The 16,680-nt window shown below is 47.4% G+C and overlaps 1 protein-coding gene across 3 annotated transcripts in view; it reads left to right on the top strand.

Moving 5' to 3' along the window:
* The window catches only part of LOC136625814 (choline/ethanolaminephosphotransferase 1), a 349,399-nt gene that overhangs the window by 256,849 nt on the left and 75,870 nt on the right, over window positions 1-16,680 (top strand). For all 3 annotated transcript variants that reach the window (XM_066600334.1, XM_066600333.1, XM_066600335.1), the window contains exon 5: window positions 1,862-1,946. In XM_066600334.1, the coding sequence (XP_066456431.1) occupies window positions 1,862-1,946 (85 nt within the window). The remainder of the gene's footprint in view (window positions 1-1,861; window positions 1,947-16,680) is intronic.

Below are 16,680 nucleotides of genomic sequence, written 5' to 3'. Positions count from 1 at the left end.
CGTTTGTTATTTGTACGGGTTACTATACCCATCCCTGAGATGACAATTATTTGATAATAAGGTTCCTGATGAGTCAGTACTTGACAGAAACGCGTTGAACCAATTTGTATTTGAGAAACCTATCTTTATTGTTGTCCAGGTCTTCCTGTACAACATTTCTATTAGTCATCTATCTACTTCTAAACAAGGCATTTACCCAGGGTAACTATCCTTATGTACTTGTGAAATCTTTGAGTTATTGACCATCATTTGGCCACCAGCCCTAAACCACGGTCGGTCAGTACTAATCCACTCGACCTTATCTAGAATAAGTAGCATTTAGTACTCAGCATATTATTACTTGACTCCATTGGTAGTCATTAATATAAGGCATTACCGGCTCCCTCGTTGGTTACAACTAATTATAGTGCTTTCTCATAGAAATTCCATTATTGGCTCAACATTGGGCAAATGTTGGGTCTTGTATGTTCGTTCTTGTATGTGATGTCGTGTCAGTGAGGCACTATAAGGTTTTTAAGTATCGTTTATTAAAAGTTATGTTTTAGGGGATACACACAGTGAATATTTTCAAAAAATTTTGTTTCTTTTCGTATCCTTCTGCCTCTGTGATTTTTACAGCACCAGCTTTGCCTCGACGGATTGTCCGCCCCGTTTGGACAAGCTTTTTGACAAATCTCGTCCACATGGCTGGCCAACTCCAGGATTAGCGGCGGCAGGTGTATTTGGCGCAGCACAATTCCGCAGGGAAATTCCGTTGGAATCCAGACTTACTGTAACATGTTAACATATGCTGTATCTGTCGGTGTGCATTAATAATGAAGATCTAGATGGAGGCTGGCACTCAGAGACTTTCATCCTTTCATATCCCCTTAGCTGGATATATCTGTCATGAGATGACTAACTTTACAGAAATACATGATTTTGTTATACTGTATCACAGAACATAGAATCATAGAATGGTGGAGTTGAAAGGGACCTCCGGGGTCATCTGGTCCAACTCCCCCCTCAGTGCAGGATTCATCCAAGACAGATATTTGTCCAGCATTTGTTTGAACGCTTCCATTGAAGGAGAACTCGCCACCTCCTGTGGTAGGAGGTGGTGAGAGACATCTCTCTTGCGTGTGCCCATCATGATCACGTGTTGGTAGTGATAGAAATTACAGCCTGTCAGGACTTTTGCTAGTATGTCGTTATATTGTATTGTGTTGATTTCATGAGAAAATTGCAGTCTGTTACCACATTTGAGCTAAGGTAAAGAAGTTGGACACTCCTCCATATATAATGTTACTTTGCAGCCATTGAAATAAATAGACATCCATGTAGTAAAAGGATGGCTTGAATTTGCCAGAATGGTTACCATTCACCAAGAGTGACTCTCTTCTGGCTAATGGAGGGGTTTCGCTAATACATGTCGTGTGTTGTCTTAATGATGCAACTCCTTTTATAGGACCTTTTGCTGTGTTATAAAACTGAATATAATCAAAATTTAATGAGACTTGATCAATTTTACTTTTTTTTTTTCTTTGCACATGATGCACAGACACAGGAACTAAATATTTGCACTGCCTGCAATAATCTGTAATATACATTGTTTATAAAAAAGTTAAGGGTTTTAATTACCTATTTATATTCACCTAAACTGAGTTTGCGGCCCTAGTCTATGCTTGCTTATCTGACAATTTTATTCAGTCCTAATATGTTAAGAATTTCTATTCACACAATTGTTTTTTTTATATTTATTTAGTCAAATTTATATACATTAATTAGGCTTTAATATGCAGCAATAACTAAGCCAAGACCAATTTATCTAGAATTAACTAATGATATGTTTTGTCTCTCTTGACTTTTTTCATCGAATCAGAATTGATGTGACTGAAGTACAAATCTTCATAATTATCATGCACTTATTGGCTGTGATCGGTGGACCGGATTTGTGGCAATCAATGGTAACTTGATTATGCAATTAATTTATAAGCTTATTTTTAAATTAACAAGTAAAATATTCTTTTATATGTGCTCTGAAAACACCATGCAAATCTATTTCCGTGTGGACAAATTTCATGGCATGTGGATGACGGACAAACCTGGTGTAATTGACTGTGGGTTTTTCATGTTTGCCAAATCTGCAGTATTTCTGGTATGTATAGACATAGTCTAATCGTTTTCAAAGGTTTGGGAATAACAGAAGTATGATAATAGTCACATTTACACCTGTTTTGAGTATTTGGTACAAATTGCATTATTTGATTCTATTATAGAAGCCAACGAATAAAAACACCAAAAGTGACAGTTCTGGCACATGCTGGATCAATTGACTATAATGTCACAGAGGCCGCCTGCAGACGAGCGGGTCGGATCCGGCAGCGAGAATTCTCGCCGCGGGACCCAACCCGAGAGCCTGCAGAGACGAGCGCGTACTCACCCGCGCCTGGCGGCCCCGGCTCTTTCATGTGCCGCCTGCCGCGCAGCCGGCGATGCGCAGACCAGAGCCGGCGGCCGGGTGAGTGCGTGCCCCGCACAAAAATAGGACATGTCGCGGTTTGTTTGCCACGCGAGATTTCACGTGGCCAAACCGCGGCCGTGCCGTCTGCATAGGAGTGCGTATTGTAATGCACTCCTATGCAAACTTTCAGTGGCGGAAATCCCGCGGGAAATACCGCCGTGGGATTTCCGCCCGTGTGCAGGCGGCCAGAGTCAGTATGCAGTCTATGAATTTATTTACGTAAGCCCTTCACAGAATAGATTTAACTAAAATTAAAGGGCAGCTTTTGGTACTAGGTTAAAAACACAAAAAGGGGCTGACCGACTACTATAATGGGTGATTCTGCTATGCTGCACTAATTCATCCAGAATTTTGTGCCTGGTCATCTGCCTCTGGTGCAAGAATGTTGCCTAATCCACTGAAGGGGAAAGTTTGCCTTGCTATAAATTTTCATTGAAAGTCCTGCATGCCTGATAACATCTGTCAAGAATTTCCAGGATAGTGTTTTGTTTTTTTTCTATTGGCACTTTCTTTTTAAGAATATATATTTTTTGCCACTCTTTATTTACTAAGAATAAGAAGACTTGAAAGAGTTTTTAATATGTCTTTTTAGCGCTAATGCCCATGGATGGATTATCGCTTCAGAATTCAAGGCCAGACTCCTGCTGCGAATTCCGCAGCAATGGCTGTCCATAGAATCATAGAATGGTAGAGTTGGAAGGGACCTCCAGGGTCATCTGTTCCACACCCCCTATTCAGTTCAAAACTCACTAAACCATGCCAGGCAGATATTTTGTCCAGCCGTTGTTTTCTAATATCTCATTTGTGTCTCCTCCATTTCAGTTTCATCCCATTGCTTCTAGTCTTTCCGTGTGACAGTGAGAATAGGACTGATCCCTCTGCACTGTGACAGTCCTTCAGATATTTGTAGACAGCTATTAAAGACACTTGATTTCATGAGACAACCCCTTTAAGATAGGTCACATATCTGCTGCGCTGAACCTGCAGAGCATTGCAACATCCCTTCCAGATCTTTACATCAAACTTTAAATCTATCATAGACACCAGATACCAGCTCCTTACCTAAAAATGGAGCTCTGCTGCCAACTAGTGGTAAAACCTTAAATGACATCCAAAAAAAAACAAGGCAAAACTTGAAGAGTAAGAGATGCTCGACTACTAATTTTCTAAGTAAGAATAATATAGTCTATCCAGAGGTGGGACACCCCGTGTGCCCGCATTTTAACAAACCACTCTCTACATTATCACCGGAAAACGAGAGAGTGTGAATTATCTAAACTTTGGAAGATCAAGGGTATAAAAACCCAATCAAAGCTAGCCAGGCAAAAACTGCAAAACCTGAATAGAATATGCAGGGCAGTCATCTGATGCAAAGGAACATTGTGGCCAAACAAGCCTGGCCCAACATAATGATTCCATGATAGACCACAAGTAGACCCGGGTGCACAACGCATCTTATTCGGATCCAGATACAGAGACCAACTTACATCCTGGATAACAGGACGGACACCCAGTAACACCAACTTAAGAAGCCTAATCAAACAAAGGCATGATCTCTGGAATGTTGTAGAAATCCCCTCCCCTACCCCTCAACTTACAACCCACAAGTGCCCAGGAGAAATGGACATGTTCAGATTTGTCAAAAAATCAAGTGCACAGAAATCCTCCTGACGCATGTCACAAACACCTCAATGGTCCACACAGGGCGGATTTGCCGTGGAAATATGGCAAAAAAACAAAAGTAGATAGGAAAGGTCAACTCGAAAATCTACTCTAGAACCAGAATTGAACCAGGAACCAGACATGGCTTTGCTGTACTCTTCTTCGTGTAATAGCCAGTCGCAAGTACCAGACATGAGGGCCCTTCATACTGCCTCAATAGCGCATAGAGTATCGAAAATTCTTATGCACATGATGGACAGGAGATTGAAAGTTCTGCACGCTTCAATGAACTCCACTCTAACTCTTTACACCACGAATGCTCTAAAGATCGTAGATGTGGAAAACAAAATAACCTCCCAAGAAACAATCTCCATCATGGAGCACACCATAGTGTGGTGCCAGGAGAATGAACAGGCCCTCAAGAGAAAAATTTGAGGACTTGGAAACCCGTGACCGCAGGAATAATCTCAGTTTCATGGGCATTTCGAAGAATGTGACAGGAGAAGACCTAATGACCCTGCTAAAGGTAGAACTTCCCAAGGCCCTATCCTCAGAAACACCAACTGAGTATAGAGCGGGCACGCAGAGTGGGACCCAACAGACCATCAGGTCCAGACCAGCGATCCAGACAAGTAATCGATAAATACCTCAACTGGGCAATGAAAGAAAGTATCCTACGACAACATCTAGGCCAGCAGACCCTAAAAGTCAGAGAATTCAGAATTCTCATATTCCAGGATTTCTCAACATCAGTTACCCAGAAACGGAAGGCCTTTACTCCAGTTTGTCATCACCTCCATGAAAATTCTATTAGATTCCAGCTGCTATTCTTGGCGAAACTGAGGGTACAGGAAAATGGCTGACAACTACTTTTTGATGAACCTCACGCGGCAGCCCAACACTTTCATCTTGGAGCCAACGACTAGATGTAGCAAAGAACATCAGAAGGCTTTGATGCGCCGCAGTGTGGAAAAACATGGGTTACAATGCTCTTTTGTGAGAACTTAAATTTCCTTCAAGAGACACTGTTCAATTATTTTTTTGTTTTTTCAGCTAGACGATTGAAGTTGACACCGCTATGCTTCTGTCCTTTGTCGACACTTAGACCTGCTGCATAGGCGTGTGGACCTCTCAACACCCCACCAGACCCCTGGCCGCGTTCGCTGGGACGGCGAGGGAGAAAGGTACAGCAAAATCACACAACTCACAAGACTCTGAGGCCACCTTAAAAGCCCCCTGGCTAGACTCCTGTTACACATCCAAGAACAGGGGCGTAGCCATCCTTTTACAAAAGGGCCTAACATACTCAACGAAGGAAGAATTGACAAAGAAGGCGGATTCTTACTACTCGGGGCACAAATACACAACATAGACTACACTCTACTGAACGTATATGCACCTAATCAAACAAATACCTTTTTTTTTTTTTGCTAAATTAAACTCTTTACTGCTGCGGAGTCAAAATACCATCCTGATACTGGGTGGAAACCTAAACACTGCTCTGCACCCTCCGCTGGACAGGTCAACACAAAACAGCACTCATACGCAGGCTTTCAGGGATGTACTCCACCTTGTGGAGAGACAATCACTCTGCGACACCTGGTGCATAATAAACGCAGACTCAAGGGAATACACACATTACTCTTCGGCTCACCAAAATTTATCCAGGATAGACTACCTTTTGCTATGGGTGTCGCTCTTCGGAAAACTTGTAGATACCACAATACTACCTATTGAAATAACAGATCATGCCACAATCACCATATCCCTTCAGGGTAGGGACATTCAAAGGAAAACAAAAATGTGGTCTTTCCCAGCAAACCTATATCAGTTTGAGACCTCAAAGTGCATTGAGCGAATTTGCTTGCCGACAATATAGAGCACAGAGAAGACACCACCCTCTTTTGGGTGACATCCAAAACTATAATGAGAGGCTATATAATAAACTATACCTCATATAAACGGAAACAATCAAGACATCAATTCTCCAAATTACAACATAATTTAACGCTGGCACAAAGAAAGTTTGCACAATTCCCATCCCGACAGAACAAAAATTTATACAATCAAACAAAACAAATTGTTGAGTCTTATGCCCATAGCGAGCCAAAAAAATGGATCAAAATAAATTTTACCAACAAGCCAATAGGCCGGGTACTCTTCTCGCACGCCTGGCAAGCATGCAATCAAAAAGGGGCCCCATATCATCCATACTTGATCTGAGATTTAACACTAAGACTGGGTTCTCACACGCCGGAATCCCGGCGGAAATCTTGTGGTTTGACCGCAGCAAGATTTCCGCCAGGAAAATGCTGCTTCAAACCCTGCTGCACTTAACCCCGGGTTTTGAAGTGGCCTGGCCTTTTCGCTTTTCTGTTGCGGCCGGCGCTCCAATAGAGGAGAGTGCGGCCGCAGCAAAATAAAAAAAATAGACCTGCTGCGGTTGGCAAATTCACGCCGCAGCGCCGGCTTTGCCGCAACAAATTCGTCGGCCTGTGTGGACAAGATTTCTGAGAAATCTCGTCCACATGGCTGGTTAATCCTGGGATTTTCCGCTGCAAAATGCCATACGCAATTTCCATGGCAAATCCACCCTGTGTGTAAAACATCAAGACAAGAGGAAATAGAAAATATCCTAGATGACTAATTCGAAGACCTTTATCAAGCACCCCAAATTGAGGACTGGCAAAAATACCTGATGCTACCTACACTTACTGACGAACAGAGAGCAGCTCTGGAAGAGATTTTCTCGGAAACGGAGGTGAGGGAGGCAATTATGGCATCGCAGAATAACAAAACCCCAGGACCTGATGGAAATGGGAACGAATATTACAAGATGCTACATCTACAGTTAGTCCCAACACTCACTAGGCTATATAATGAAATCAATACCCAAAATATCCAGGTAGACACACTACCAGATTCCAGAACTATCTTTATACTAAAGCCAGATAAAGACCCGATGCTGATACGATACAGTCATACTTCCCAATATCTTTCCTAAACAGTGACTACAAGCTCCTAACAAAGCTACTGGCCAACCACTTGCAAACAATATGCCCGCATATCATGCACCCATCACAAAGAGGCTTTATAAACAGACAAGCCTCCAAAAATATCCCATCAGTGATAACAGCGATGATTGAAGCTAGCCATTTGCCTGCCCCTCAAACACTTTTGAGTCTAGACCAGTGATGGCGAACCTTTTAGAGACAGAGTGCCCAAACTGCAACCCAAACCCACTTATTTTTGGCAAAGTGCCAACATATCAGGGGGCAGAGCTTATCACGATGTATGATTTTACCCCCCTCATTCTAAAAAGGACAGGGCCGCTTCAAAATAGACAGAGTGCAGATTTTAACTGCTTTTTGGATGCGGAAATACTACAGAATGTCCTCAGCGGAAATTTCTGTGGGAAATTCTGCAGGATTTCCGCAACCAAATAGCAGTCAAAATCTGCACCCTGTCTATTTTGAAACAGCACTGCCCATTTCTGCCACATGTAAACCTACCTCAGCGGTAATAGTGACCCCTCACCCATCCACCCCCTCCCCCCACACACCAGCCCCAGCGGTAACAGGGACCCCCCCACTGCGGCCCCAGCGATAACAGGGACCCTCCCAAAGGCGGCCCCCAGTATGACAGCGACACCCCACAGCGGCCCCCAGTATGACAGCGACACCCCACAGCGGCCCCCAGTATGACAGCGACACCCCACAGCGGCCCCCAGTATGACAGCGACACCCCACAGCGGCCCCCAGTATGACAGCGACACCCCACAGCGGCCCCCAGTATGACAGCGACACCCCACAGCGGCCCCCAGTATGACAGCGACACCCCACAGCGGCCCCCAGTATGACAGCGACACCCCACAGCGGCCCCCAGTATGACAGCGACACCCCACAGCGGCCCCCAGTATGACAGCGACACCCCACAGCGGCCCCCAGTATGCCAGCGACACCCCACAGCGGCCCCCAGTATGCCAGCGACACCCCACAGCGCCCTAGTGTGACAGCGACACCCCACAGCGCCCTAGTGTGACAGCGACACCCCACAGCGCCCCTAGTGTGACAGCGACGTCCCACAGCGGCCCCCAGTGTGACAGCGACGTCCCACAGCGGCCCTCAGTGTGACAGCGACGTCCCACAGCGGCCCCCAGTGTGACAGCGACGTCCCACAGCGGCCCCCAGTGTGACAGCGACGCCCCACAGCGGCCCCAGTGTGACAGCGGCCCCCAGTGTGACAGCGACACCCCACAGCGGCCCCCAGTGTGACAGCGACACCCCACAGCGGCCCCCAGTATGACAGCGACACCCCACAGCGGCCCCCAGTATGACAGCGACACCCCACAGCGGCCCCCAGTATGACAGCGACACCCCACAGCGGCCCCCAGTATGACAGCGACACCCCACAGCGGCCCCCAGTATGACAGCGACACCCCACAGCGGCCCCCAGTATGACAGCGACACCCCACAGCGGCCCCCAGTATGACAGCGACACCCCACAGCGGCCCCCAGTATGCCAGCGACCCCCAACAGCGCCCCTAGTGTGACAGCGACACCCCACAGCGCCCTAGTGTGACAGCGACACCCCACAGCGCCCCTAGTGTGACAGCGACGTCCCACAGCGGCCCCCAGTGTGACAGCGACGTCCCACAGCGGCCCCCAGTGTGACAGCGACGTCCCACAGCGGCCCCCAGTGTGACAGCGACGTCCCACAGCGGCCCCCAGTGTGACAGCGACGCCCCACAGCGGCCCCAGTGTGACAGCGGCCCCCAGTGTGACAGCGACACCCCACAGCGGCCCCCAGTGTGACAGCGACACCCCACAGCGGCCCCCAGTGTGATAGCGACACCCCACAGCGGCCCCCAGTATGACAGCGACACCCCACAGCGGCCCCCAGTATGACAGCGACACCCCACAGCGGCCCCCAGTATGACAGCGACACCCCACAGCGGCCCCCAGTATGACAGCGACACCCCACAGCGGCCCCCAGTATGACAGCGACACCCCACAGCGGCCCCCAGTATGACAGCGACACCCCACAGCGGCCCCCAGTATGCCAGCGACCCCCAACAGCGCCCCTAGTGTGACAGCGACACCCCACAGCGCCCCTAGTGTGACAGCGACGTCCCACAGCGGCCCCCAGTGTGACAGCGACGTCCCACAGCGGCCCCCAGTGTGACAGCGACGTCCCACAGCGGCCCCCAGTGTGACAGCGACGTCCCACAGCGGCCCCCAGTGTGACAGCGACGCCCCACAGCGGCCCCAGTGTGACAGCGGCCCCCAGTGTGACAGCGACACCCCACAGCGGCCCCCAGTGTGACAGCGACACCCCACAGCGGCCCCCAGTATGACAGCGACACCCCACAGCGGCCCCCAGTATGACAGCGACACCCCACAGCGGCCCCCAGTATGACAGCGACACCCCACAGCGGCCCCCAGTATGACAGCGACACCCCACAGCGGCCCCCAGTATGCCAGCGACCCCCAACAGCGCCCCTAGTGTGACAGCGACACCCCACAGCGCCCTAGTGTGACAGCGACACCCCACAGCGCCCCTAGTGTGACAGCGACGTCCCACAGCGGCCCCCAGTGTGACAGCGACGTCCCACAGCGGCCCCCAGTGTGACAGCGACGTCCCACAGCGGCCCCCAGTGTGACAGCGACGTCCCACAGCGGCCCCCAGTGTGACAGCGACGCCCCACAGCGGCCCCAGTGTGACAGCGGCCCCCAGTGTGACAGCGACACCCCACAGCGGCCCCCAGTGTGACAGCGACACCCCACAGCGGCCCCCAGTGTGATAGCGACACCCCACAGCGGCCCCCAGTGTGACAGCGACACCCCACAGCGGCCCCCAGTATGACAGCGACACCCCACAGCGGCCCCCAGTATGACAGCGACACCCCACAGCGGCCCCCAGTATGACAGCGACACCCCACAGCGGCCCCCAGTATGACAGCGACACCCCACAGCGGCCCCCAGTATGACAGCGACACCCCACAGCGGCCCCCAGTATGACAGCGACACCCCACAGCGGCCCCCAGTATGCCAGCGACCCCCAACAGCGCCCCTAGTGTGACAGCGACACCCCACAGCGCCCCTAGTGTGACAGCGACGTCCCACAGCGGCCCCCAGTGTGACAGCGACGTCCCACAGCGGCCCCCAGTGTGACAGCGACGTCCCACAGCGGCCCCCAGTGTGACAGCGACGCCCCCACAGCGGCCCCCAGTGTGACAGCGGCCCCCAGTGTGACAGCGGCACCCCACAGCGGCCCCCAGTAGTAATAGCGAAACCCCTCAACCCCTTCCCCGAGACCCATATACTTACCCGCTCCTCCTCTGCTTGGAGTTGCTGCTGGCACTGATCCCGATGCACACTGTGATGTCAGTGTGCTGCCGGACACCTCCTCGCCTGCTCTTGCGAAACCAAGTAGTAGGTGACGTTGGTGGAGGAGGATCCCGGATGCACACTGACGTCACAGTGTGCGCCGGGATCAGCGCTGCTAGCAGAGCAGCTGAGTGAATGCCGGCAGGGGAGCCACGGCCCCTGCTGGTATTCACAAGTGGTGAGCGGCCGATGGCGGCGTGTGCCAGCAAGGAGGGCCCTGTGTGCCGTCTTTGGCACGCGTGCCATAGGTTCGCCACCACTGGTCTAGACGCAGAAAAGGCATTTGACAAAGTGTCATGGCCTTTCCTTCAATCCACCTTACAGAAGATACTTTTTGGCCCAAAGCTTTATAACTTCGATGCATACATGCAAAATGACACCTCAACTACCCTGATAATAAACGGACACAACACACAACCGATAGACGTTTCATGGAACCAGCTGACAAATCACTACAGAGAGCAGCAGCACACCTGAATAAATACCACAATCAGTGGGGGTGCGATGAAAAATAGCCGTGCGCGATTTAAGAGTCCAGACTTCAAATGGGCTCAAAAGTATCACCGTCTATTTATATCTAAAAAGCAGCACAGCAAGTGGAAAAATAGCAAAAAACTTCATATATCCTTGGAAAGGGAAAAAATACTTATCTTTTATCGAGTCATTTCAAAACAGACAGGCAGAGCGACGTTTCAGCTGGTGTCAGCCTTTTTCAAGCATAACAGCACATAACACAGACTCCACATTTATAACAGGCATGTACCAATCAAAAAAACATAAATGAGCATACCCCCAACATGTGGACATGTGATAGGATTGCTGGAGAGGGCATCACGCAGACAACCAGCTGAGGACAATAATTGCCGCAACCCCTTTTTTTTTATATATGAATAGACTGTTTCATGGAACCAGACAGGATTGCCCACTCTCCCCCCTTCTCTTCAACTTATCCTTAGACCGCTTAACCATGCCAACCTCTAACATCCCCTCATATATACCACCCAGATGCTATTTATTCAAAATGGTGGAATTCTGACATCATCTGTATAGATTACGCACTCTCCCAATATAATCTAATACTCTCACTCTCTTGGATGAGAAAAGACTAAACTACTCCTTGCTCACAATGATTTGGAAGAGCGGAATAAGTTGAATCTCGTTTAATATTTTAAGACAATCAAAACAAAACGGTGGAATAAGTCTCCCCAACATAATAATTTACAATGTCACGGCAATGACCAGGTTAATTTTTAGTTGGTTACAACAAACATTGGTATCCACTGCTATACAAATTGAACAGAAACTCACCCCTCAGATTGCCCTTTCCAATTTCCTACACTTATACCAATCTATCCCAAAAGAACACAGGGAAAACCCCTTGCTAATGTCCACATGGAAGGCATGGCAGAAACTTTTTAGGACCACCTCTCTACACCCAAACTTCTTACCATATCTAACGCTATCAAACAATTTCCTCTTTCAGTCAAATATATTACGTAGAGAATTCCGATCCTGGCACGAGGGGTAGGGGATAACTGACATTGGGTGCCTACTACATAAAAACACGCATGAGGTGCTCTTGATTAGGAGAACTACAAGCCAAATATCTGCAGATCCCTATAACTTTTTTCCCGTACCTATAGGCAGGGAGCTATGTAGACAAAGTATTAACGAAAATGCCTCCAGGCGAGTGGCTGGAGTCAAACCAGTCACAATTAAAGTACCCCACCAGCACGTAGACACACTTCTAAACTCTACCACTTTTTAAATTTGCAAATAGATCACGTAGTTTCTAAAACAGCACTCACCAAATGGATCATAGATATTCCTGAGCTGACAGTACCACAACTACTAAAAGCACTAAAGTGTAGCCTGTGCTCCTTCCCCTCAAGCAGATATGTCGAGATGAACTTATAACTCTACCATAGAGCATATATAACCCCCCCAGCGACGCCACAAAATGGGAATATATCCCAATGATAGGTGCTGGGAGGTGGGAGCAGACCTCCGCCACTATCTGTGGGATTGCGCCTTGGTCCAAAGGTTCTGGGTCAGTGTGCATCTCTTTACTAAAATCTCTTTACCTCCCAGCACCTATCATCGGGATATATTCCCATTTTGTGGCGTCGCTGGGGGTTCTATATGCTCTGTGGTAGAGTTGTAAGTTCATCTCCACATATCTGCTTGAGGGGAGGGAGCGCAGGCTATATTTTAGTGCTTTTAGTAAATACCTAAAGTTTTACTAAAATCTTAACTTCCGGAGCTCCATTTGATTCAGTATTGACAGTTTTTGGTTATATGTAGACCCGGGCAAACTAAAATGCTCGCCAGGAAGGCGAAAGCTTTTACATCTGGTGGCCATGGCAGGGGTCAAAACAATCCTACTGACGTGGATCAATGCAGCCCCCCTCCTTTCAAACTGTTTGAAACTCTTCTTCCTTATGTGAATGGACTGGGTGAAGGCCTCCCCCAGAGGGAGTTGCAGATGAAATGATTCTTTTGAGGTATAGGAAAGCTTTATAGACATCCTACCAAACAGTAAAGGGGGCCATAGAGGAATCCTTTAAAACGTCCATATGGTATATGGAAAGATCCATATCTGGGGACCCCCCGATCCAGGGGAATATGACGTGGCCTGGAAGGTGTGGGGAGGACCCACGTCTTGGATGGAGATGCATGATTAAAAATAATAACTCTGGCTAACCTGAGAATATGTGAGAGAGGAGAGAAGAAAGAAATCAAACTAGAAATGTATGTGGTGTCAACTTAGTTTATTGTTATTTGTATTGTTAGAAAGGGTCAAACGATTAGATCCAAAGTTTGTGCCCCCCAACCCCTATTTTTCCCTCCCTTACCATTCACCCCTCCCCTCCTTGCAAGATCGTTTTAAAAAGACAACAGGAGTTCTAGAATCCCAAAGAATCATTGGAAGGTCATCTGACATGATTCCCTTCCCCCCAGAACACAACTCGTACTATAGTGGACATGACCACAAGGCCGTCGTTCTGTAATTTGTATGCTAGGTGATTACTTTGTAAAATTGTTCAAAGGAGAAAATTTTTCAATAAAAATATTTTAAATTAAAAATGTATGCTCTATTACGTCTTTCTCTCTAAACAGCCCAAAAGAAATCATGAAGCACATTTCATGTGATATTACACAGATGTTCTGCTCGTATATATACCTAAGGTTGCCCGGGTATAGTTAAGGCAGGTGTGGAAAAAAATGCTGCAATTATAATGCTTTAAAAAAAGAAGTGTTAATAGATTTATATTTATCATATAACAAAATGCAAAGTGAATGAACAAAACAGAAGCTATTTTGAAGGCAAAGGGTGTTCACACCAAATATTGATGTCATTTACTTCTTAATTTTTGTTCATTCACATTGCATTTTGTTAATTGAAAAAAATGAACACTTATTTTTACAAAAGCAATTTGTACTTTGCAACATTTTTTCGGTGATTCGCAATACAGGTAAATCAGGTATGCGGCTTGTCGTACTGATTTTACCTGTATTGCGAATCACCGAGGTGGCTTGCAGTAGGTAATGCACAGTACAGGTTTCTTTTTTCATTGTTTTTACTTTCCGCACCGTCGCTAAGCGATGATGTAGATACTCGCAGCCCATACGCAATGTTAATCTACTGCATTGGAGGCCGCCCACAGCAAATTAGAGCATGCTGCAATTTTTTTTTCTTCTGCCCGCGGAATACACAATTTGTATCTTTAAATGTGATTACTAAATTGAATGTTTATGCCTTTCAATGCATGCGTTTTGCAGCAGATCCTCCGCAGTTAGAATCCGTCTAAGCGGGTGGGGGTTGAAACAGGCTACACTAGGCAGACATTTTCATGCGGCCTAACATATTATGTTACTATGTTAGTTACATTACATAGGGGTCACTTACTCTCGCACTTGAAATTGAATAATCAAGTTATGACCCCTTTAGGCCTCATGTCCACAGGGAAAATCGGGTCTGCTGCAGATATGCAACGCGGATTTCTGCTGCAGATGCAGTGCGGATGAGCTTAAATTCCTTTTTATCTTTCATGCGGGAGATCAATTGAGCTATGAGCTCCCGCACGTGTGATTTGCACTTAAATGGAGCATGTCGCGGTTTTTTTCACGCGCATGAAATTTTTAAATCACTTTAAAATACCATCCGCGGTTATTTATCTACCCGCGGGTGGTCAATGCATTCCTATGGGAAATTTTAGGTGCGGGTGACGCACGCGGGTGATCCGCTGTGGATTTTAAATTTTATTTTCCCCGTGGACATGAGGCCTTACTTTTCCTACTTAGGATTTTAAGAATGGTCATGCCAAACTTGATTGTTAGACATTGGGAAGTTACATAACATAGGGTGTCACTTACTTTTGCACTTAAAATTGTATAATCAAGTTGTTAGGCACATTTGCAACCACAATAATGGTGCATTTAGGCTCCATTACACTTATACCGTATATACCGGCGTATAAGGCGACGGGGCATATAAGACGACCCCTCAACTTTCACCTTATACGCCGGTAATACAGTGGAGAAAAAAAAAATCATTACTCACCTCCCCCAGCGTTCTGCGGCGCAGCTGCAGGCCCTCGCTCCCTCCTGGTCCCCGGCAGAGCATTGCTTTCTGAATGCGGGGCTTGAAATCCCCGCCTCCAGAAAGCTAATACACACGCAGTCAGCCAGTTACAGCCATTCAATGGCATCATTGAATGGCTGTGATTGGCTAAAACACACGTGGCTTCAGCCAATCACACTATTCAATGACATCATTGAATGGGTGTGATTGCTAACACACGTGCGCCTTCAGCCAATCACAGCCATTCAATGATGTCATTGAATGGCTGTAACTGGCTGACGGCGTGTGTATTAGCTTTCTGGAGGCGGGGATTTCAAGCCCCGCATTCAGAAAGCAATGCTCTGCCGGGGACCAGGAGGGAGCAACAGCCTGCCGGAGCGTAACAGAACGCCGGGGGAGGTGAGTACTGATTTTTTTTTTTGACACTTTTTTTTTGTATTACCGGCGTATAAGACGACCCCCAACTTCAGAGCAGATTTTTCAGGGTTCAAAAGTCGTCTTATACGCCGGTATATACGGTAGTTCCAGTATTTTTTGTTGTGCTGCTCCATCCTCTTAGCTGAAGAATGAAAATGCCAGACCTGGAAGGCGCAAAATGGTCCCCATTGACTATAATGGGACATGTCCAGCTTCCAGCATTCTAACCAACGTCTTCCCGGCTAAATAGGACAGCATGCTGCTCTTATTTCATTCAGGATTTTCTGCTGGTTCTGTACTGCAGAAGTGTATGGTGCTTTACATGGTGATCTCTCCCATAAAATTATTGCACCTTATTAAATAGTGTATTTTTATGACAATCATTGCTTTGACCTTGATTGTAAAGCCGTTAAAAATATATATATTTCTAAACAGCAGTTCCCTATATTCTAAGGCACTTACAAACCTCCACCTCAGTTTTTGCAAATTACGCATGTACTACTGTATGTCTACACTTAAAGGGGTTGTCCCGCGCCGAAACTGGTTTTTTTTTTTTTCAACCCCCCCCCGTTCGGCGCGAGACAACCCTGATGCAGGGGTTAAAAAAGAACAGCACAGCGCTTACCTGAATCCCCGCGCTCCGGTGACTTCTTACTTACCTGCTGAAGATGGCCGCCGGGATCTTCTCCCTCGGTGGACCGCAGGGCTTCTGTGCGGTCCATTGCCGATTCCAGCCTCCTGATTGGCTGGAATCGGCACGTGACGGGGCGGAGCTACACGGAGCTACTCGGAGCCCCATTGACAAAAGAAGAAGACCCGGACTGCGCAAGCGTGTCTAATTTGGCGATTAGACGCTGAAAATTAGACGGCACCATGGAGACGAGGACGCTAGCAACGGAGCAGGTAAGTGAAAAACTTCTGATAACTTCTGTATGGCTCATAATTAATGCACAATGTACATTACAAAGTGCATTAATATGGCCATACAGAAGTGTATAGACCCACTTGCTTTCGCGGGACAACCCCTTTAATAATGTATTGGTTTTCTTATTTTTTCTTAAAAAGTGTCTTGTTTGATAAAATGTGGTAGCCGCTTGACAGTAGATGGAGTGGAGTGGTCGTCA

Source organism: Eleutherodactylus coqui, chromosome 4 (assembly GCF_035609145.1).
Source record: "Eleutherodactylus coqui strain aEleCoq1 chromosome 4, aEleCoq1.hap1, whole genome shotgun sequence".
NCBI lineage: Eukaryota > Metazoa > Chordata > Amphibia > Anura > Eleutherodactylidae > Eleutherodactylus > Eleutherodactylus coqui.
The sequence above is the reverse complement of the archived record's forward strand: the minus strand, read 5'-3'. Positions and strand labels throughout refer to the sequence as shown.